This window comes from Pomacea canaliculata, linkage group LG4, assembly GCF_003073045.1.
Source record: "Pomacea canaliculata isolate SZHN2017 linkage group LG4, ASM307304v1, whole genome shotgun sequence".
NCBI lineage: Eukaryota > Metazoa > Mollusca > Gastropoda > Architaenioglossa > Ampullariidae > Pomacea > Pomacea canaliculata.
Window position 1 is genome coordinate 5,842,326 of NC_037593.1, and position 23,072 is coordinate 5,865,397.

Consider the following 23,072-nt stretch of genomic DNA (forward strand, 5'->3'; position numbering starts at 1 on the left):
AGAACTATGACATCAAGCTCCTCGGCCTGTGCGAGACAAGATGGAATGGCAGCGGCCAAGCCAGACCAGACTTTCGTTAAGGGAGACTATCATCTACTCTGGACATAAAGACCAAGACCATGACTACACACAAGCAGTAGCTGTATGATGACACCAGAGGCTGCGAGAGCACTAATAGCATGGAAACCAGTTTCCACACGACTCATGGCAGCCCTTGCGGCCATATGCTCCTCTGGGGGTGAAAATAAATCATAATAAAAAAATTATTATTCCTAAATTCGTCTTATTTTTTTAAAACCAATTTCTCTTCTCTTTCGCCATTTTTTTACCTTATCCACTCTATCTCCTCATTTTTTTCGTCCTAGTGTGTCTGTCTGACTTCTTGCCTTTCCCCAAAAAAATGTTCTGCGAAGAAGTCCTCTGAGAAAGTAAATCAACATTCGCTGCCTGCCCATGCTGGCTACCGGAAGTTGCGTAGAATTTGTCAGCTCTCGACAATTTGTCTGCTGTGAAAATATGGCAAACCGAGAGGACACTCACCACAGGAAGGCGAACTAATGACGGGGAGGTTTGTTTTTTTGGTTGGTTTTTTTTTTTTTTTTTTGCACATCGCACCCTCTCCTGACTTCCTTGCTCATACCTTCTTGTTTAAAAACGAAGTGTGACAGTCCATATATCAATCAATAAATCAATCAACAACAACAACAACAACAAAATTGTCGCTGTTTCTGATGCTCGCCTTCCCTGGTGCTGCTGGCTATTCCCTGGTGTTCGAGGACCTTGGTGCTGATGATTATAACCGATGTGCATAGAACAATCAGAAAAGTACTCAGGGCTCTTGTTTAGTGCTCTTCTACAACCACGCATTGTGACCAGCCACAGTCAAAGTAACGTCAATAATGATAGCGATGACAGCGACGATGACGATGATGACAACAATAACGGTTACGATGATGATGATAATGATGACCTTTAACTCTGTCATTAGCTGACGTCACGTGACACACAGTATGGCGCGCAATCTAACGCCTGGCGACCCTCAGCGCCATCTGCCACACTGAGAGCAAAGTGAGGCGTGGGGAGGATAAAAGGGGGATAGCATTACAGGCATCCTGCACCAGTCTGTCATGTGTGTTTGACAGCGTGTGCCACACCACATAGATGTCTGTGTAAGTGCACTCTGTCTACATTCTCTCCGAGGCAACAACAAGCTGACTCCGTTTTCAATGATTGGATGTAATTTCAACCTTCCCTTTCCTTCCCAGCAAACCTTCATCGGGGTGGGAAGAACTTTTGTGAGGTGATTTCATGGTCATCCATTTCAAACTATTCTGCCTCAAATTGTTGACACGACTTTCAAGCCACAGTCAGCAACACATTTTGTGATGGTCAAAAGTATGGAGGTATTCGCTCATATTTGGGGCAATAGTCGCCTGCACTAAATTTTGCCCTCAACCCATTAGTCAACCACATGCTGGGTGATCGCCATGACTCAGGCACGTCAGGCCACGTGTTTTCAGCCACCTAAAACAAAAATTGTGGTCCCTGTCCCTCTCTTTTGCCTTCTGACAGTCCTCCTCCTCCTCTTCCCCCCAGATTCCTTGTGATTTAAACACGTGTGACGACATCTACTACTCTAGCAACAGACAGCAAGTCCGTTGTCTGTTATTGTTTGGGTTGAGAGTGGGGATCTTGAGAGGGTAGCTCTTCCCGGTTTCCGCTCTTTGTGGCGAGTGATTTAGGGGTAGTTTGTTCTCTCACTATTATCGTGTCTGGGTGGGTGGTGGGGAAATGATTGTGTCATCCTCCGCCGTAACCTTTAAGAGATTTCTCGCAGTCCTCCCCTAGACTCCCACTTACTCCCCACGCAACACCCGGTAATATTTTCGCAGTGCAGTCACTTAACACTTCTTCGCGGTAAACACTTGACAAAGCTCGACAAAAAATGGATGACGTCAACAAAATGCCGGGTAAGGGGGCGGGGTGATTGAAAATAAACAGATGATTGATGTTGTTGTCATTAAAGGTGTAGTGGAGTGTATTTTTATTTAATAACTAATGTCCACCACACACGATAAAAGATTTAACTCGTGACTCACGTTTGCACATATACTTTTGAAGTTCCCGTCCTGTCATTGGCTGTAACCTTGGTAACGTATTCTTTTACAATCTTGATGTACGGGCTGTTAACCCCTTTTATGAATAGTGATATTTGTAGAAGTGTATCTCGAGAAAGGAAAGGAGGTATTCGCCAGTATTTGTGGCAATAGTATCCTGCACTGAGTTTTGCCCTCAACCCATGATAAAAAAAAGTGCACCTCACTAGGCCTTTAACTCGCAATGCTGCACGCGAGGGGCTGGACAATCAGGGACTGGGTGGACAATCATAGTGAGAGGCAAGACAACCATCGGGGTTTGACAAGGGAGAGATTTGTGGAGCGTCGAGAGGTCGAGAGGCGGAAAAGGAGTTTGCGGCCATATCGCTGAGTTATGACAGCCTGAACTCTCCTCACTAATCACCAACTCCATCTGAAAGTGGTTGGGCGGGCAAACAAGGGCCGCAATGATTGCATGCGAGGATGAAAGCTGCCGTCTGGCGAGAAATCTCTTCTCGGGATTAGTTATAGAGATTAGTTCTAGAGTTCCCCTCCACCTCTCCACCTGGACTTCCGTCGTCTGCTCTCACTGGCAGTTATCTATCCCTGCATCGTTACCATCTGCCATTATTTTCTGTATTACAGACTCATGGCATGTTTGTGACATAAAACTTCAACATTTATGACTAATGTTTTATTAACTTTTGTTGAGAAGTGGAGACTGTGCGGTATGAACAAATTTTGACTTTTTGTTAATTAATATCAACTGATTTTGTGGAACCGCATTTTATTCTGGAACGAGACGGTATCGTATTCTTTGACGGTTCTACCTGGCTGACCTGGCAGGTGGGATGTTATGTGTTTGTGAGAGAAGAGACAGGTGATAAGAAAACTGCGTTTTGAGAGTGGTCAAATAACTGTACATTTATAAGTAAACAAGATAATGCACGGAGCGGCAGGTCTGTTTTGTTTTTGATGTTGAATGAAAGGACACGTGCATGACGTGCCGCATGCTTGACTGAGCACAGGTGACATGACACGTGCATACTGTCAGCACAGTGTTCTTTCTACTCTTTCATTCAGACTTTCATCGAGGATAAAATTCCTCCATTTCTCCGCAACGGTCATCAAGTTAGCTTGTGTTACTATCCTGCCCTCCCACCTTTTGACCTTCTTAATTTGCGTGTGTCGCACCAAGTGAGAATGTTTCCCGTGGCAACAGATACCACGTGTTCCGGGAGGAGTGGAGGAGTGGGGGAGAGGCGGAGCGTGTGGCTTGAGGCTGGCGGACTATAAAAGCTCGAGTTTGTCCGCCATCGAGCACCAGACGCGGAGGTTGAGCTGGAGGCGACTGACGAACCCGAGATTTGAATAACGGACAAGAGATGGAAATTCAGTCTGACTGGGAGGCGACCTGTGCTGAGCTCAAATTTCTTGTTGTGCCTGAGTGTCTATCATTTCTGTGACGTAAATCCGTGGTTAGTATATTTATATTAGTACATTTGTGAGAAGGTCTGCTTCAACAGAGAGGGATTGTGACGTGCCACTCACTACCAAGGAAACTAACTCCATAACTTGGAAACATGGGATGTCACAAAATAAAATTTCACGAATTCATTGAATGGTCCTCGGTATCAGCCGATAGGGGGAGATACTCTGTTAGGATACGTACAGCGATGACGACAGCTTTTTCACACATACATTGAAAGTTTTCTCACAATCATGATTGCCAGTTGCTGGGATCAAACTTTTGCGTTAGTCATGTACCGAGTGTTGATGACTTTTGCACCTGTCAGTTGACCTTTTCTGTGAATTTGTTTATTATTTTGACATCACTAAGTCCCGCAACTCATACTGTGGCCGTGACGCCGACAGAGTCGTCTGTCCGTGCAAGTGTGACGTCCATGGCTCGAAGAAGCCTCAGTCGGTCTGACCCCGCCATCGCCAGGGCTCACGAGCTGGGACTCCTGCAAGACTTACTGAAAAGCTTCCATTACGGAACGAGGCAGGTACCCGGGGTCTCGGACGAGGACTCTTCAGGTCCGGGAAATTCTCGCGCCCTGGAGGAAGTATCGCTAACCAAGTACAGGAACTCTGTCGTGCGCTACAGCTGTGACTCTGAGGGGAAGGTCACGTCACCGGCACCGGAAGTTAGGCAGCACCGACCGTTGAGGAGGACAAGGAGCTGGGAGTACGTGTACATCCCCAGCCTCCCCTACTTCCACGAGGTGAGTATGCTTGTCTATGTTAATCTATCATGTCGGGCACTTTACAGACTTTGCTTCACTGAGTAGACGGTCTGTTTGTCAGTGTGTGTGCGTGTATATCCTATCTCTACCGTATCGTTCACAACTGTTTGCCGAGAATGGACAGATCCTCCGCTGCGTCATCACCGACTCCCGAGACTTGTGTTCATGTACTGATTGTCATAAACCTTGACCTGCAATCATCCTCCATTGTGTCGTTAAGTGCTGCCGGTAGCCCATTCCGTACAGTTACTGTGGTCAGGGGCACGTAATTCTCCACAACATGTTTTGCAATTTGAGTAGTCTGCCCCCAAACCCCACCGTCACGTTAGACTGCTCTCGTGTCGAAATGGTCGCTCAGTAGGTGCGAAGATTCTTCTCTGTTGCATGAATAAAATGATTAGCAGTGTGTGTTGTGAACGGCAAAAAGCGACGGTTTAGTGGGCGCCATGGCAATGACATGTAAGTGGCTCACCGTCTCTAGAGCACATGAGGGAGCCATACCCTCCTCCTCTTACACCATCCGCTCACGCCTGCACTCAGTAAATAAGGTAACCACGGACTGGGCAGGCAGAGAATTGTTTTTTAATTACCAGATTTAGTCCATCTGCACCCAAACTTCTGCTCACGAACCAAGTGCAGACTCCATGCAGGGGGAACCAATCCTTTCCACTCGAGAATGTGAGGGACTGTCCGGTTTTGATTCCTGGCCATTTTGAAACATCCATTTCCTGAACATTGATGCGGACAGGGAGTCTGTCCTGACATCCACCCATTGGTACAGAGTTTGCAAGCTGTCCTTCAGATGCCTTCTTTGAAACAAATGAAAATAATTGGTCCAAACTTGTATTTCTCGCAGCGCACATGTTTAAATGCCAACCCCAGTCTAACGAGAAATTAAAATAAAGGATTTTTTTAAATTTAGGTTGCAAGAGTCAATATTAAATAACTTGAAAGTTAATTCTTGAAATCTTTGCCACACGATAATTTTGTCCTGGGGTGAGCCTTTAACATCCACGTTTCCAGCGCGAAGTGTGATGACCTCTGAATGTCTCAGACCCAGTCTTTGTTTAATATCATTTTTTTATATTTTTTCAAGATTGAATGTATGAGTCATACTAAAGATAAAAAACTTACAGTCTGGCCGAGAAAAAGTTGCTGGTGTCCTTGTAGTAGCTTTGCCCTGATTAACCCCTCTAATGACATGTGCTGCTCTTAGCTCCAGTAAATAGTTGGATTGGTTTCTGAGAGTGACAGTGTCTCAATGTTGATATTTGTTTCCATGGATATAATTATGTTAATGTTAGTGTTACTGTAAAGCTGCGACACTAAACAGCAGCAGTTGTGTAGAGCAATTCTGTATGAAAGTTTAAATTGGATCAAGTCTACGATGATACGAAGCCGTTAGTTCTGCAGTAAATAACGAACATGCGTATAGTCCCTCTGTCTACACATCATCGTCCACCCTGTCACTCCTACCCGCACCACCAACACCACCACCCCCCCACACACACACAATTAAAATTCATCAAGACCACCCTCACACACACACACACAACTTTCATAAACAAATAATTGTGTCTAAGCGCCATCTATCTTCCTCGCCGGCTAATATTTACAATCCTGCCCAAAGCCCCTTCCTCATTAAACGATCAACGATTTGCATGCTATATTCAATAATGAATCCATCATGAATATTGTGTGCCAGGCATGTTTGTTTGTTTTGAGGCGCTGCTCTTGACATCAAAATTGCTATTCCAAGGCCATCATCATCAACAGTCCCGATGGTCCATAGTCCACGGCCACTCTAGTCCCGGGAGGAGGACAGGGACCCTCGAGATCCATTATAGCATCTACTTGTCTGACACACGCGCCTAGTCCAGTGACTTTATCGTCCAGGACACACCCATCATGGCAGATGAATTGTGCCAGTTTATCTTGATCCTCTGCCAAGTGGCGGGGCTGGTCACGTGGTCTCGTGGTATGTGAAGTATGTCGAGGGCGATCCGCTGCTCTTGTTTTTAATATGTCATGAATCCTCCTCGGTAATTCTTTAATTCTTTAATTCATGGTGCAGAACAGTTCCCTGACACCACGTCTCCCATTTACTCGAATATTCTACGTCAGTTTTGTTTGTTTGTTTGAATTGAATTGATTTCATTGATTTTATTGTAATTAAGCTTAAGTCTTATACGTGGATCACAAGAACCTTGACCAAGATGTCCAGAATATGCTATCGAGTGCATTTTTGTGTGTACTATAATATATCACGAAAAAAAACATTTAGAAATAAAGAGAAAGAGAGAGAGAAAGTTGAATGCTTGTGCGAGTGTAGGTGTTTATATGTGAGAGTATGTGATGTGACAGATTGTGTGATCAGACTGAATGAAAGATGTACGAAAAAAAAACGAAAAAAATAGAGAATAAAATAAACAGAAAGAAGTAAATAAAGTATGAATGAAAAAAACAAACTAAACGAAAGAACTGTCACACCTGCCTGGGGCTCGATCGGCTCACCTTAGCATCACCTGACTGTCGTATGAAGATGTCTGTCTGTCTGGTGGGACTTCCCCCATGTTGGCGGATGACACGTGACCTGGCGCTCCTTTTGGGGGTCTGAGCAAACACTGGGGAGGCCCTCGACACCTGCGGTCTCCACACGGGTACCTTTTATCGGGTGGTGAGGCAAGCTTGTGCAATCTCGTGCGGGTCAAGCCGGTGTGTGCACGAGGGCCACTCGCCCTAAACTCGGGCCCCTGGCGTCTGACTGTAGGATGGTGCAGAAGCACAGGTCACACGACACTGGTTAAACATTAATATACACAAGGATGTTTGAGACATGGCCGCCAGGTTTGCTCAGTCACTGATGGTGAAGCTCGGAAACCAAAGTCGTTTGTCACGACCTGACTCCGGACACATCACGGTTCAAAGGAGAGTAGCACGTGAGTGGCTTGCCAACCCTGCATAGGTAAATTTAAACAGGTTTAGCCAGAGCTTTGTTTGAAAAACCTAATCTTACTGTCGTCTTAATGAATATAAATTAGCAGTAGCATCTTAACTGGTAAATATCGCAGCGATTAAAAACATTTAGAAAATGTTGAGTCGGTTCTTGAATACTTGTTTATGAAAAAGACAAAGTATACAAAATATTATATAGTATCTTATACACGCTTAGTTAGTTCTTAGTTACCAACTAAATCTCGTCATATCTTCTATAAGAATATTCATATCAGACCGTGTTGATGATGACGTACAGGACAGTTAATATACATCGTGCTGGCAAATTAACGGAACAGAACATTCATAGTAAACAAAAAATCCGTCATGAATTTCCTACATTTACAGAAAATTCCATCAGATATTTATAGAAAATTGCATTATATTGTTGGCTATTCTGGCTTAAATTATTATTTCTGGCATCACTGAAGGCCGCATTGTTGTCCAATCAGAGAACTGACATTTCGTGACGTCACTTGAGGTCTTCGTCTCTTTCCAAACTGCAGGTGAAAATAATTTTGCGCTGAATTAACGGTGAAAGCTACCTTGATGGAGCAGTTAATGAAGACATGTGTGCCTCGGGCAGGTCTACAGGGTTTGACCGACGCCCGACTTGGGGCCCTGCCTGCTGAAGGCTGTGGCAGGCGGCAAGTTGTGTCTTGTCCAGTCTACCTGAGGACAAGTGCTTGATGGCCTCCTGTAGTGGCCCTAACGTGTCAGTCTAGATTGTTGTCCAGGTGTAAGAGAGGTATTTAAGTAGAACTGCATGTGCTGGGTATAAGGTTCGCACGTGTATCTCAAATCCAAAGCATTTCTCCTCAAAGACCTTCTGCTTGGATGTCTGAACTGTGGCGGCCTGAGTATGTTCCTTTTGTCTCCGACTGTAAGAAACTGGCTTTGGAACAATTTCAACCTTAACGGTGATTTTTGAAACAAGGAATCGTTTAAAATGTGTTTCATTATCAAAAGGATTTCTTTCAGAGGAGTTTATATGTTTGATATGTTACTATCATATGATGTTTATCGCCAAAAAATGTTTACCAGGATCGGTAATAAACTTAAATGCGGAGTCTGTATATCTGCATCGATGAAGGAAAAGAAACGGCTTCTTTAAACAGACCAGTTATGGGATGGACTTCTCAGCTACACCAACCTTCTTAGTCAATTTGTGAATGGACTGACTACCTTTAGTCAGTTACATTGTTTACCAAACATGACAGAAGGTAACAAACTGTATCAGTGACCAGAGACAGAACCAAATTTCCGAGAGAATCTGACTTGAGTGTCTCTCTGGCCTCCAACCTCTACAACTTCTACACTTCACTTGATTTCTCCTGCAAACTCGTTCATTTGCACCTGGATGTGAAGGTGAAGGGCGCGAGTTCTTGTGTACAAACCATCATGACGGGTATAGACGTGGATGTCCCACCTCCCCCGTGACAGAGGGCAGCCCCTGCACCTCCCAAAACATCCTGACCAAGGTCTTCCGCAGGTTCAGTCTCAAGCGGAAGTCCAGCAAAAGTTCGCTGCGCAAGAATTCACAAAGCCCGACGGACGGATTGAACCTGGACGGCTTCTTCTCGGAGGTGGGGCGCAACGTCTCCAACGTCGACACCCATACGTTCTTCAACGTGGAGGTACGTGGTCTGTCGATTGGGCTTGATTGTTTGGATCGACTTTGGATCAGTCTTCTTCGAGCTCTGAGTAGCTGAGTATGTGCATGTATATTTGGGTTTGTTTGTTTGTTTGTTTGTTTGTTTGTTTGTTTGTTTGTTTGTTTGTTTGTTGGTTGGTTGGTTGGTTGGTTGGTTGGTTGGTTGGTTGGTTGGTTGGTTGGTTGGTTGGTTGGTTGGTTGGTTGGTTGGTTGGTTGGTTGGTTGTTGTTTGTTTGTTTGTTTGTCAATCTACTCATATCATAGATGTTAAATGTTCATCACAAGAGTCCCCACTTCCATATTTATAATATTTTTATATCAAAAACCCTGTGGGTGGTGGGGTTGTTGCTGTTTTGGGTTTTTTGGTGGGGATACATGTAGATGGGTGGGTAAATGTTCCTTCGCTCGGTCGGCAAGTGTGGGTGGGTGTAGATAAGAGAACGTGCACAATGCGTTGGTGCTATTGGTGTGTCTGTGTACACCCGATAACAAGCCACCTGTTTGAGTTGCTACCCTGATCAGATTAGCGATACAGCAAATATCTTTCCTTCCCCAGAGTGACTCACACTCTGTACACTTCCGCCACACACAAAAAAACCAACAACAAACAAACGAATGTAAGAGGCTTGCAATGACATAACAGATGACAGACACCCGTACACACACAATGTACAACATTCTTTAGCTCTCTCTCACACACACACATTGCAACACAGACTCCTACCCGTGATAAAGGTGGTTAGCTCAGGGTGGAGATAACACACTCCACTGTGACAAACACACACAAACTCGGGTAGAAGTCAGGAAACACCGCGCATCGCTCTGCGCAGGTCGTAAATCAAAGTCGAGCAAATCTCAAACCGTTGTTTATGGTTGTGACTGAGGCAACACTGGAGGTTGCCTCACCGACTCCCATGAGTAGCCCAGGGATTGAGTTTCAAGTCGGCAAACAAACTCCGAGCCACCCTAGATGTAGGTGTGTCGGTGACGTACGTGGTGTCGGTGACGTACTTGTGTCGAGAGGATTGTGCATGTGCCGAGGGCGGGAGATGTTCCAGACACACGGGATGCTAGTCACTGTTCATAGCAAACTATCTGGACAACATGGCGTTCGCGGTGGTCTGAGTGCATTTCTGAACACTTTCTCGTGCAGGACGCGTGGTTGGTGTAGATGACAGGTCAAGCAATGGTACGTTACGATTGGCTGTTTCCATGATTCACACACGGCACAATAATTTGTTGTTTCTCCTTGTATCTCATAGCTCGACACACCGCCCGAGTCGAGTGCAGACAGACTGCAGTGTTGCCTGTGGTTGGTCTGCCCTCCTCCCCCAGTAGATTAAAGTGTGAAGTGGTATGAATTGTAGAAACATGTGTAGAATATGATATGAGTTTACAGTATGTGTGTAAGTGTGAGAGAGATAGAAAGGGGTTTATGTTTGTGTGTGGGTGGGTGGAAATTTAAAATATACATTTCATTGTGAACAAAGATTCGCTTGAGTATCTCCCTGTGACGTATCGTTTCTGTAGGAGGACCACGTGTGGTGTGTAGGGAATATACCGACTTTTCCATCTTTGTGTCATCAAGGGTCGATTCCAAACACTCGGCTCGAGCAAAGATCGACAGATGTGTACACACATATCAAGAGTACAAAGTTCATTTTTCCCCCACAAAGGAGTTCTTGTGTCAACTTGACCTTTTCTTGTTTTCTTTAAACGTATTTTGCTTTTTTCACGTGTTGTATGTGTAATCCGTCTTTCGCGATGTATAATTATTATATACACACATGTACATACATATAGGTTGTGGTGTAGGTACACAAGCTGCAAATGTAACGTTCTAGATGTTATTACAAGAATGGGGTGAGGCTTGCTACAGTACACAGGCCATTGTTGCACGACAGGTTAGACACGTACGTCACCACCACCTACCCGCTAGTCAACACCCACCTTTTCCGTAAACATCCCTCCTACCCTTTCCCACCATCCTAGTCCCTCTTCACACCCTCCCTGCTCGTCTTTATCACGTTACTCTCAGTTCTTGTTATTTGATTCCTCTTTGTGTTTTCTGTATTTGATTTCATTCTGCGTTAGTACGGTTGTTTATTCTCTGATAGTTGATATGTTGTTTGTTTGTTTTCCTGTCCCTCGTATGCTGTCCATGTTTTGTTCTTAAGCGCTAAAAGCATGCTCCTTAGGAGTCTGAGTATGCTCTTTACAAATTTTTTATTTATTATTATTATTTACACTACTGGTGTGACACGTACGTCACAAGCGCTGTCTCACACATCTGGACAAAGTGACATCACGAAGCTGTCATTATTTTATGTAAGATGTGTGTGTACCAAACCGCCTCACTACTGTTGTTTTTGCCGACCCCACCGCCACCTGTCTGCTGTTGGGTTAGATGTCAGTGTTTATCGGTTGTGACAGGAAATCTGCTCATTAGCGATGTCGTTGTGGAAGCTCGTGCACTTCCGGTAAGGGTCAGCGACCTTGTCTCGTGATGTAATCGGATGCTGTGACGTACGAGTCGTATGTAGTTGTCGTTTTAATCCAGGTCTCATCATCAATCATCAGTCAATCATCAATCAATAATCCATCATTATCAACCATCATTAGTTCTTTCTTTGGGAGGTCAACATGCTCAGGTCACAGGAGGTAAGTTCGACTCCAGCAAGCTCGAAAGTGTGACCGAATCTGACCAGTGAGAAATGCGAAACTTTTGACAAGATATATATATATAGCTTAAAACACCAAAGGAAATAAATTAAAGATCAGTTAAACTAATTAAAACAAACACCATTCTAAAATTTTGTTAACATTTTGAATTCCTGCGGTCGCCATGAGTGTTTTGTGAGGTCACCCAGAAGGTTTTACCTGTCAGGTATGCGCAGTAGGTAACTGAACAGTAAACACAATCAATGGCTGAACTGTGACTGAAGTTTGTGTTCACAACACGTGACCGATGTTCAGTGTATCCACAGTGACTGAAGGATGCGATTCGTGACTGCACTGTGTTGGCAGTGCCTGATGGAACCTTCCTTCCATTTCTTTTAAACTTTGGTTTGTTTGTCGTCTATATATTTAACGGATGCTTTTTTCTTGTTTTTGTTTTCCCTTAGAACGAAAACCTTTACCGGGGAATTCTGAGATCCTTGCTTCATCCTCTCGGGGCGTCCGACACACAGACAGGTCTTCGACCTGGTGACCTCATTGACCATGTTCGCCAGGTGAGTAGGTCAAGGTGAGTTTCTGTATGACGGATTTTTTTTTTTTTTTTTTTTTTTTAATAATTCGGGCCTGACTTCCGAAAATTGTCTCAATCCCTCTGTCAGTGCTCATTATAGGAGTCCGACAATTAATTACCTGCACTTGAAGGTGTCATCGCACTTTTACTCGCGAACATTCTTCTTTCCATGTACGATCAACCGTATGTTAGTGAGTGCATTGGGAAGCCCATGAAATCAGAATTATTATCATTTTGTTTTGAAAATATTCCTTGAATATCTTTGAAAACATTTTTTCGTGATTGGCAGGTGTTTGACATTGACCAAGAGGACCACGAGTACTTCATCCGAGATGAGATACAGAATAAGGTAAACACTCATTACTCACAAGTCGCTCTCTCAGCCTCTCACTCTCAACTGTTACAGCCATTAATGTCTGGCAGGCTGGCTGGCTGGTTGTCTGCCTGACCGACTGTCTTGTCTGTCAACAAATTAAACACGTGCATTATTAATGTGAGAATTTTAACTTTGTCTAACACTAGTTGTAGAAACATTTTAAAAGTAAAATGTAGACAGCAAGGAAAGATCCGAAGAACCAAACAAAACTTCAGACGATCTCTTGATTGTTTCAGCCCAGGCGCGTGCAAGCTAATGTCACAGTGTTGGAAGCACGTGACCTAAAGGTCATGCCAGGTAAAGAAGGTCAGTGTCCTGCTTTTATTGCAGTTCACCGTTCTTTTAAATCCACCAGTCTGTTCACTCATTCTCTCATTCATCTGCCCAACATTATTTCATCTCGCCATTGTCAACGAAGAAAAAAAAAGGAGACACTAAACTGTCCAACTGTTGAGTGCTGCTTCTTGTGGATATCGGGATCACGTGACTTTGCTTGTATCCCTATCGTTATCGCTTGTGGATATCTGTAAGCTTTATCATCCATGATTTCTATATAAGAGAGAGAGAGAATCCGACAAAAGGACTGGGGACATTTTTCTGTCACAGACTCTAGCCCCTACTGCCTGCTAACCATGGTGCAGCCAGTCCTGAAAGGCCTCAAGAACTCCTCCCCTAAAGGGTCGCCCAAGAATTCCCCGAAGAACTCCCGCAAGGGCAGTCCAAAGGTCAAGAGAAGCCCTCCCAGGTCCCCCTCCTTCGATGCGGGGGATGTGTTGAGGTCGCAGCCCGCCAAGAGCTGCAGGGACCCCAAGTGGCACGAACACTTCCAGCTGTGAGTGACGTGTGCGAACGTTGTACAGGGAGCTGTAGTGACGTGCGAGCGTTGATCGCGGACACGACTGATTCCTTTGTTTCTGTTTGTGGAGGGTTTAATCTTTTTTTTTTTTTTAATTTCTGTTTCAGGGATGTGGAAGATCCGTTAGTCGATGAAATCAACCTCTGCATCTGTCACCATGACGACAGCACCACGTTTGGCGAGAGCAGTTCCAGGAGTCAGTCGGAGAAGACTGGAGCTCTGAAAGGGTAAGCGAGACAAACATGGATGACTAACAAGGTCAAGGTACACACACTAAACATGACTAAATCAGCTAACAACACTGATGGTGAGATTAACTATGTATAATACACACACAAAAATCAAAGTGCCGAGCAAAACAATCTCGAAATTTTCCAATCGACTCAGTTGTTGACTTTATGGTGTCTGTGGTGCTTCCTGCAATAAAAGACATTCCGTAAGGATATGGAGGTAGAAAATACACACTCTCTCTTTCTTATACTTTCAGGTTCTTTCGCAATATTCTTCAGACTACAGACAGCGACCATTTGATACCCGGATGCATTGGAAGAGTTATCCTTCCTGTGAAGGTTTATTAGTTTTTTATTGGTTTACCTTACCTGTGTGTCAAATATTGTATTTTATATACCTACCTACCTATCTTCATCTCTTTCTTTACGATGTTGACTCTATCGAGAAGCCTAAGCAACACGTTCTGTGCACAGGAAGTACCCAGCCATGGATTTGACGGGTGGGTGAACGTGTACCCGGTTCCGGCCTGTTCCCGGGCCAAGCCTGTTGGACAGTGTCACCTGCATGTCACCCTCAGCCTTAAACAGGTAGAGCTGGACAGTTACGGGATTTATCTGGCCTTTTTTTTCTCTTCTTTCTTCATTCATTTTTTTTCGATCTGTTTCCAGTTCTTGTCTCCGGCTTTTCTTTGTTTCTTTTTTGTTTTGTTTTTGACATTCCTTTTATTCTGGTACACATCATGTATACATTATTGCACACATCTACCATGTATCTACCATATATATGTGTGGATGTTTGTTTCTGACCTCAGGACAGCCCATCAGGCTGTACATTCACTGCTGAGGATTATCACCTGGCGGCGTTGCTGTGCTTTAAGCAAACCATTCTCCATCTTAAGGTCAGTAACTGGCCACCACGAGCGCCACCTACACAGTAGCAGATGTTCTCCTCCTTCTCCAACATCTCTCTCACACACACACACACAAACACACACGCTCTCACACACACACAAACACACACGCTCTCTCTCTCTCACACACACACACACACGTTCACACACACACACTCACATACAGAATAACTCGTCTGTAGGTTACAGTTGTTGCCATACTTTGAAGTTTCGCTCTCAGTTACTCCGAGAGCCAGAGTCCGATGTTCACAGTAGCAGTCATTATTTTGTCTGTTTCAGTACTGACAGCAGTATTTATTTTATGTGTTCGTTATTTTTTCTTTGCGAAGGATTGTGAGAGTCAGGAGCTAGTTCTGTCCCCAAAGAGCAGAAGGATCCTGGATATTTTTGCTGTGCTCAACGGCATCTCAAGGCTTTCTCAACGATTAATGTAAGTTCAACGGGAATATTTTATGACTAACAGGTGTCGGGAAAAATGTCTGACGTAATCAATCTGCTCTTTGAATCATAATCGATTGCCCCGGCAGGGGATTGAACCCTGGATCTTCGGTTTACGAGACCGACGTCGGCCTTACCACTTGGCCACCGAGGCTTCGCGCTTCTCGATTCGCATGTGTATGAATACCTATATGTATTTTTTTTTTTGTGTGTTATCCGTCATGCACGCCTATTTGAGTGTACTATATGTACGTGTTTTCCAGGGAGCTAACAGTTCTGCTGGAAATGGCCGGTCGTCAGACAAGCATCGTGACAAACAATGTTCTCCACAAAGGACTGGAGGACTTACAGATGACCTGGGTCTCCCAACATATTTGTTGCCAAGGATGCAAGCAGAAGATGCCACTAACTGATACAGAGGTGCGCTCTGCTATCAATCATTGATAACCACTAAACAGACATCTATTATACATATATATATATAAGTTGTAGTGAGCAGACATCGTGCTACAGCCACTTCTAACACCCAATGAACAGACAGGTCCTATAACACCCAAATGAACGGGCAACAGTTGAGCAAGTGTCGAGTTCATATCTCTACCCAAATGATCCTGAGCAACTAGAAATCAAATTAACGGCAAATTAACGGCACAGTGTGGAAGAAGTATCAAGCCAGAGACTTTTTTCTAACGCCATTTCATTCATTGTTAGACGACTACATAATTATTATTGTTAATTTCTGTAATGAATAAGTCATAAATCAAGCCTAGTTTCTGATGCAAATGATGAAGGGCGTGTGACCTATGACCTATAACCTGTGATACAGATCTGCCTGTACCGCCAGGCCTGTCGTCGCTACGTTGCTTTCGTCCTGCAACAGGTCGACAGTCTTCCGCCATTGTTTCCGTCCTCCACAGATGGCTTCGCAGCCTTCAAACAACGGTTCAGGTACATTGGTCACACCTGTACACATGTCATCTCCACTTCTGCCATCTTGAATATCGGGGGGACAACTGTTTGTAGCCTTTTCTTAAATACTCTCCCTTTGATTATTTGCTTTAGTGTAAACACTAAATGTGTAAATGGTTTGATCTATAGAGTGTGTGCTCTGTGTAAGTAGTAAACATCTTAAAATAGGTACAAATATGTCGGCTTCTGGACAGATTATGTATAAAGTCATATAAATAAAATACTGATAAATAAATAGAATGATAAATATTCAAACAATATTTTTAGAGAAAGAGAAACTTTTCCGGATAACGATAAACTTCAAAAAGGGAGTAAACTTTAAGATAAATAATATTTCCTAAAGACTGAATGCTTCAGTGTGATCGCCGAAGAAGCTGTGAAGAATACCTGTCTGTTACCAGCATTGCTTGCCATCTTCTAGAACTGGACCTGTGGGACACCGACACGTCACCACAACGGGACCTGTCCGACGCCCTTCTGGCCAAACTTCAGGTAGGAGACCAGTCGTCCACTAGAAAGTGTTACTTAGTAGAAATGTAGTCTGGTCTCCCTAAAGTTCAGCTACTATTTTCAAGTCTGGAAGGTGCCAGGAACTTTTCGGAAATCTTGTTTCTGTGTTGCTTTGTTATTTTTCTGTCTTTCTTTCCTCTTTCTTTCTATCTTTCCTCATCCCTTAAATTAATCAAATCTCGTTCATTTAACACTTTATAATTTTACTGTTTTCCAATCTGTAGGCGGATATCGGCAAATGGATGGAAGTGCACCTGAAGACGCTGGAGACCCATGACCTGGTCAAGGACGCCATCATACCAGAAGCCGAGGCACTGGTCGGGGTCATCACAACCTTGACCTCCCATTGCACTCCTCTCGGTGTCGTACAACAATGTTTCTCTGATCTCGGAGTGAATTACTACAGAACTGTCTTCCTTCGAGACGGAACGCAAGGTATGTAGTGGCGGGTAAGTGGGGGGAGCGGGGGAGTGCGTGTCGGGGGCGAGGTAGGAGTGTGAGGGAGGAGTGTATGTACCCGATCTACCCGAATTAATGAGACGTCGGTTTAAATTATTAGTGTTGTTTAGAGTATAAAACTTGTACCTGGCTGTTTTCCAGACGAGCAGTCCCCACGTAGGTCAAGGCGCGCGTGCATGTAGACTTGCAAAGCAGCAGAAAGTTCACAAACAATTATTTGTTGCTTCTGCAGGTGGCGAAGGTGGTCCGAGAGTTGATGATGGGGATGGACAAGTATCAGCTGCGCTACCACGGCTTCCCAGTCAACATCGAGAGGAGCAGCAGACTGTCGTTATCTCTTTTCTTCGCCGTCCGCAACTTCTACCACACCGTCAGGGACAACCTGGCTGACAGGTACTTGATGTTTGTCACTCCCTGTTTGCCTGCATGTAGTCATCATCATCATTGTCGTCATCATCATCATCGTCATCGTCATCATCGTCATCTTGTCTGTCTCTCTGATTAACCTCATCAGTGTCAAAGGTCTGTGTCCGTGACAGGGACCTCTTCCGCCTGACCATCGGCCAGTTCCAGGGCTGGTTCCTCGAGTCCCTGGTCTTCTGGCTGCGGACTTTCAAGACAGAGTGCATGTCCCGGATGGAGAGAGCGTTGGAGATAGACAAAGACGTGAGTAGCATGTAGTTTTGTCACGTGGTCCGCTCTCGAGCTCCCCCTGTCGAGCGAGGACCGATACTTGGAAAAGATGACTCATAACCAGAAATGAGATAAACAGCCTCCAGGACCAGAGAGGTCGGGGTGGGGTGGGTGTGTGTATGAAGTGGATGTTGAAGTAAAATAGTTCGAGCAGAAAGATTCGAACCTGCAGGCTGTTATACCTACTGCATCAAACGCGATTGTGCAAAACTACAATTGTATTCTGACCTTTGAACTGAACCGTCTGATTCGACTTCTATTTCAGATGGTTGTGGTCACCTCCCTGGTGAAGTTTTCAAACTCTTCCGTGGATGTCCTGTCGTGCTTTTCCAAGGTAAAGTTACTCGAGCCATCTATCTTAAGACTAATTAAACTTTAAGGAATATATTTATATTAGAGTTTAGGGATCCAATAAACGAAAACATCTGGTAACAGTTGCAAGGTGCATTAGCACTCAATAGCTATAAATTTAGTGCACGTGTACTGTAAGTAGTCACGTGATATACGAAGCTTTGGTGCCGACATATTTGTACAGTTACCGTCACGTGATCTGATAAGTTGGTACTGACATACTGTGTGTTAGTATGTACAAAAAAGTTGAAGCATGTTCAGAAACAATCGTGATCATTCCAGATCACAGAGGAATGGCGGATGATCGACTTCCAGGATGCTGACTCAGCCGCCATGGGTGTGACCAAGATCACAGACGTGAGTACCACCCCCTTGAATCATACCTCCATGGAGAAATGTGGTTGTTGTTGTTGTTGTAACGAAGCTCTTTGGCAGTCTTACGAACATTCTGTGTATATGTGCAGCTCATTTGTGATGGAGCCCGGATGTACGCAGAAAAAGTTCATTCCATCCTGGAGAGAAACTGTTACTACGACCAGGATCATGGCCAGTTTGATGTCACGGACAGAGTGAGTGAGCCAGTTCTTCTTCCCTTTTGTCCCTATTCTCTCTGTGTTTCGTTCTTTCTCTCTTGTTCATCAGAAATTTGAGGGTTTCCCCTTCACCCTTCAACCTCTCCTTACACCCCCCCCCCTGACAACTCTCCCCCCACACTCACACACACTGTCTCTGTCTCCCGCAGCTGTGCATCACCCTCAACAACATCGAGCACGTGCGCCAGTACCTGAACGAGTTGCCGCAGCTGCTGAAGTGGGCCGCTGTGTCCGCCCACCTGTGCACCCGGCACGAGAGCGAGCGGGTGGGTCGGCAGGCGCTCATCACACTGCGGCGCCTGGTGAACACGGCTCACGCCGACATCCTCATGAAGTCCTCGCTCCTGCTGCGAGAGATCGCCGAGAAGATGAAGGCGGACCTCCAGCGCTACATGGACGAGTTTCTCTTGAAACATCCCGAGAAACGAAGCGTGAGTAGTAGTTCAGCTCGCCCTCAGCCTCTACCCTACATCTTCATCCCACCCCGTCTCTACTACTACTGCTTAGATTCCATTTGTCCTACTCTTAAAGGGGTAGTAGAGTACTTCCTTTTCTTCCTTCTCCTTCTCTCTTTTAGTCCTCCTCCTCTTTATTCTCCTCTCTCTCCTCCTCTACCTCCTTTATCCCCATCCTAGTTTTTCTTCTCCTTTCCTCTTTCTCATTCTCCTTCCTCATCCTTTTCTCATCGTCATCTCGGGTGTAGAGTGTGTGGTGACGGATGGGAATGACGTTGCAGGCCACCGATGACGTCATTGGGTACCTGGACACCAACCTAGAAACCCTGCACGCGCGCCTATCAGCGACTATCTACCCGAACATGATTCAGGAGCTGTGGGGTGTGGTGCTGGGTATCTTTGACACCACCATGCTGTCTGGGGTGAGAGGTTACTTTCCACACACCTTCTGTCTTTGAGGTTATAAGGTCATAGGGTCAGATGGACAGAACGGCGTAAACTGGATGACTAACACGTAATACTGTGCCAACAACTTTAGCCAGCCATCTAGCCAGCCATCCAGCCAACTAACCAACAGCTAGAGCTGCACTGTGCTCCCGACTCCTGGTGGGAAATAAAATCTTGCCCCGAGCTTTAGACTTTATATTAATGTTAACATAATTGTGTCTTTATTTCATTTCTGCATGTTTCCAACGTTTAAACATTATGCTGTTATCTATAAACACAATGATAGTGAACAATGGCATCTAAACAGGAATGAGAGAAACACAAAGATGATTGTGGAATAAAGATCGTGGAGATGTAGGACTGGATGTTTAGAAGTTTAGAGACCACTACATGTGTACCAATACTAATCTTTTTTTCCAGAAAAAACCAGAGTATTATGACCACATGAAAATGGTAAGCAACACTAATTGGTAAGCTATAATAATTAACAGGATAGCACTGATGATGCTCTTGTACTATGTTCAGAAACTTGTTGTCCAGTTCCTTGCCTTTTATTTTATAAGTAAGATAATTTGTAACATATGTCGTTTTCACAGCTCAGATGTATGTACATATATTCGTCTGTATAGCTGAGTGTACATCTTTCAGTGCATGAGTGTTTGCGTGTATATATATATATCTTTATTTATATGTGAGTGTATTTCAACGCAAGTGTATTTAAATTTGTGTGTGCGTGTTTGGAACTATGCTTTCACCTTTTAAAAAGAAATTCGGATCAAAGAATCATTAACAAATGTTTATCTGTTTCAAGCATTTAAAAACAGTGGCAGCCTTTTTCATTTCGTGTGGACTCGACGAGGAAAAGGAAACGAACCCACTGGTTACAGATCTGAGAAGCCGGGTGGACCTGAACTGCTTGTCTTCTGAGCAACTGGTTCTGGAGTATTACAACTCACTAGCCAACTCCATGGTGAGTTGCAATGAACATCTTGTTCATCCATCCTCACTGAACTCATGTTTTATATTTTTTTTTTAATTTGAAGCTTTTTTTTAACAAGTGTCAGCGATTGCTTTGCCCGTTACTGAACGCTCTGTAATCTGTGCACAGGGCACGCCCCTGGAGTACCTGGGACATCTCGCCCTCAAGATGGCCTACGTGGAGGAGACTCGGGGCAATGTCACGAATTTTTCTTAAAGGTGAGTCTGTTGCCATTGTTTTTCCTATCGGTCCTTGTTAGTTGTATTTCCAGGCCGGCCATCAAGGTGGACCTCCATAGTCTCCCTGTAAACTGTCATCAACGTTGTTCAGCTGAGGCTGCATCCACTGAACTTCACCACTTTAAAAAAAAATAATTTACTCTAAACATATTTTCCTCTTCTATTTCTACAATCGTTTTCTATAGTGGTTTCCCCACTCTCGACAAGAAACATCCATGACACTGAATGTCGTGATTGCAGTGATCAACGGCAACGACCTCCCAGGTCTTGACCGCTCTGGCCTCAGTGACCCGTATGTGTCTGTCAGTCTCCAGCCCCGATGTTTATTTAGCCACAAACCACAGAAGACGAAAGTCGTGGGACAGACTGTACAGCCCGTGTTCAACACCATTTTCCAGTTGTAAGTAATTTTGTGCGGTTTTGTTTGATGAACATTGTATTCATAATATGAATAAAACTACAACACTATATTTTATATTTGTGCGTGGTGAACGCTTATACAACACTTATATACGTATATGTAAAACATGTTTTGCTGGTTAAAAACTCGTGTTTCCTTTAGATATTAAGTATAAGACATACAGAATCAACGGTCCATATTGTCAGGTAGCAGAAACTCAAACGAAACAGCACATCCAAGTTTTGTGCTTTTGATGAAACCGTCTTCACAGTTGTGTCTATGTTCAACCCTCATTCACATGTCACTACGTAGTACATGTACATGTCTACACTGTGTGATGATCTGTGCTGTAAACAAAAACATTGTGTACAGAATATTGCTGTCTTTCTCAGCCCCAATGTACCCAAAGAGTACCTGGCCATTCAGGGTGCTGTGCTTCTCCTCAGTGTCTTTGATTACGACCGGTTTCGTGAAGACGATTTTGCAGGTAAAACTTTTCACTTTGTTTTTAAATTTAAGAAAGTCTTTGTATCAGACGTGTCTAACTTTTGCTACATGTTCTGTCAAATTAATAATTGCCTCTAAAAATTATTTCTAATATTGCATCTGATCATACAAACCTTGCCTTGAGTATTCAATCCCATTTCTTAATTCTGAGCATCGACCAGAATAAACATGACCTCACATGACCTCATGACCGCGTTCTTGTGTCAGGTGAGGTAGTGCTTCACCTGTCCAACATCCCCCGCATCTCCATGGACAAGGGGGTCGACTCAGTGCCTGTCGTCATGATGCCGTTAAAACGTCCAGCCGACGATGCTAGAGGTCCTCTTGAGGTGAGTTTCCACTTCACTAGGGTGGTGTTTACAGAGCGGAAAAAGTGGAAAAAAAGTGACTATTATTACTTTTGTCTCCTCGTTATTTTCCAACAGTGAAAATTCCTCTGCGTGATCTCAATTGTTTTCAGGTGATAAGAGACCGAGCGGAATGGGATCCTCTGTGCAAAAGCTTTCTGCAGGAGAGAAGCAAGTTCATGGACAAGAGGAAGAAATGCTCTTTCGATGGCTGGTCGTTGCGCAGCATTTTCAACACCTTATCGCATTCTCTGTCCTGGTTTCGTCGAGGAGTGAGCAGCAAGACTTGAAACTGCAAACCTGTCACGTGGGAGCTGGCCATCGACGTTGCATCACGTGATTGACGTGTTTGTCACGTAAAGCCTGCAGTTCAAACACTGGGCGACTGTTGGAAAAAAAAATCACTCTACTTCTCCAACCCAAACTCTTCCAAAAAGGACAGAGAGACTGAAATAAACAGACATAAATATCACCGAGAAGAGTGATGGGAGAGGAGCATTGTTTGAGGTAGCCTGAAGTGCTGCACACATACCTGTCTCAAAAAAACAGTTGACCAGACTGGAAAAAGTGTCACGTGTTAACGGATCCCTCACAGGTGTGAAGGTTTAGTGCTCCAGAGAGTTGCTGCCTCGCGGTTAAATGAAGACAATATTTTGTATTTGCGGGTGAGAGGTGGTGTGACAAAGTTAGCGATTACAAGTTAATATTAACGAGGACGTTGAGCACGTGCAGTGTCGGGAGCCAGTGTGGAGGATGTGGTCACTGCATAAAGAATCTTATACACCTCGACATTTGTTTAGTTCGTGGTGTGTACAAACATTGGGCATTTTAACAATATTTCTCGGTGAATCTCCGTTATACTAGCTTTAATCTTTACGACTGATTGAGAACCACAAGAAGCAACAGAGAAAAATGAAAAAAGTATCAGAAACATTTCTTTGGATTATTTAATATGGAGCGGCGATATAGTCTACTGTAGTAAGGCTACAAGACACACACACATATGCATGCACGCACACTTTCTTTATTCTGAGCTATGTATCTGAGGGCAGAATACAGTTTGGAAAG

General features: G+C 44.2%; 1 protein-coding gene and 1 non-coding gene across 2 annotated transcripts; one reads left to right on the top strand and one right to left on the bottom strand.

The window, feature by feature from the left end:
• Positions 1 to 3,410: 3,410 nt before the first annotated feature.
• Positions 3,411 to 22,791, top strand: LOC112561484 (protein unc-13 homolog D-like). Its single transcript, XM_025234010.1, is given in 29 exon segments — positions 3,411 to 4,324; positions 12,120 to 12,227; positions 12,534 to 12,593; positions 12,857 to 12,926; positions 13,227 to 13,452; positions 13,584 to 13,703; positions 13,964 to 14,045; positions 14,181 to 14,294; positions 14,519 to 14,605; positions 14,947 to 15,047; positions 15,319 to 15,475; positions 15,882 to 16,003; positions 16,426 to 16,516; positions 16,759 to 16,947; positions 16,949 to 16,969; positions 17,226 to 17,386; positions 17,533 to 17,659; positions 17,952 to 18,020; positions 18,320 to 18,394; positions 18,502 to 18,606; positions 18,780 to 19,061; positions 19,367 to 19,507; positions 19,953 to 19,985; positions 20,344 to 20,502; positions 20,641 to 20,722; positions 20,991 to 21,150; positions 21,543 to 21,637; positions 21,865 to 21,986; positions 22,118 to 22,791. Coding segments are annotated over 29 exon segments (3,660 nt in total). The 5' UTR covers positions 3,411 to 4,000; the 3' UTR covers positions 22,295 to 22,791.
• Positions 15,134 to 15,209, bottom strand: Trnat-cgu. The gene has a single exon. It is a non-coding gene; the product is annotated as a tRNA-Thr (tRNA).
• Positions 22,792 to 23,072: the final 281 nt, after the last annotated feature.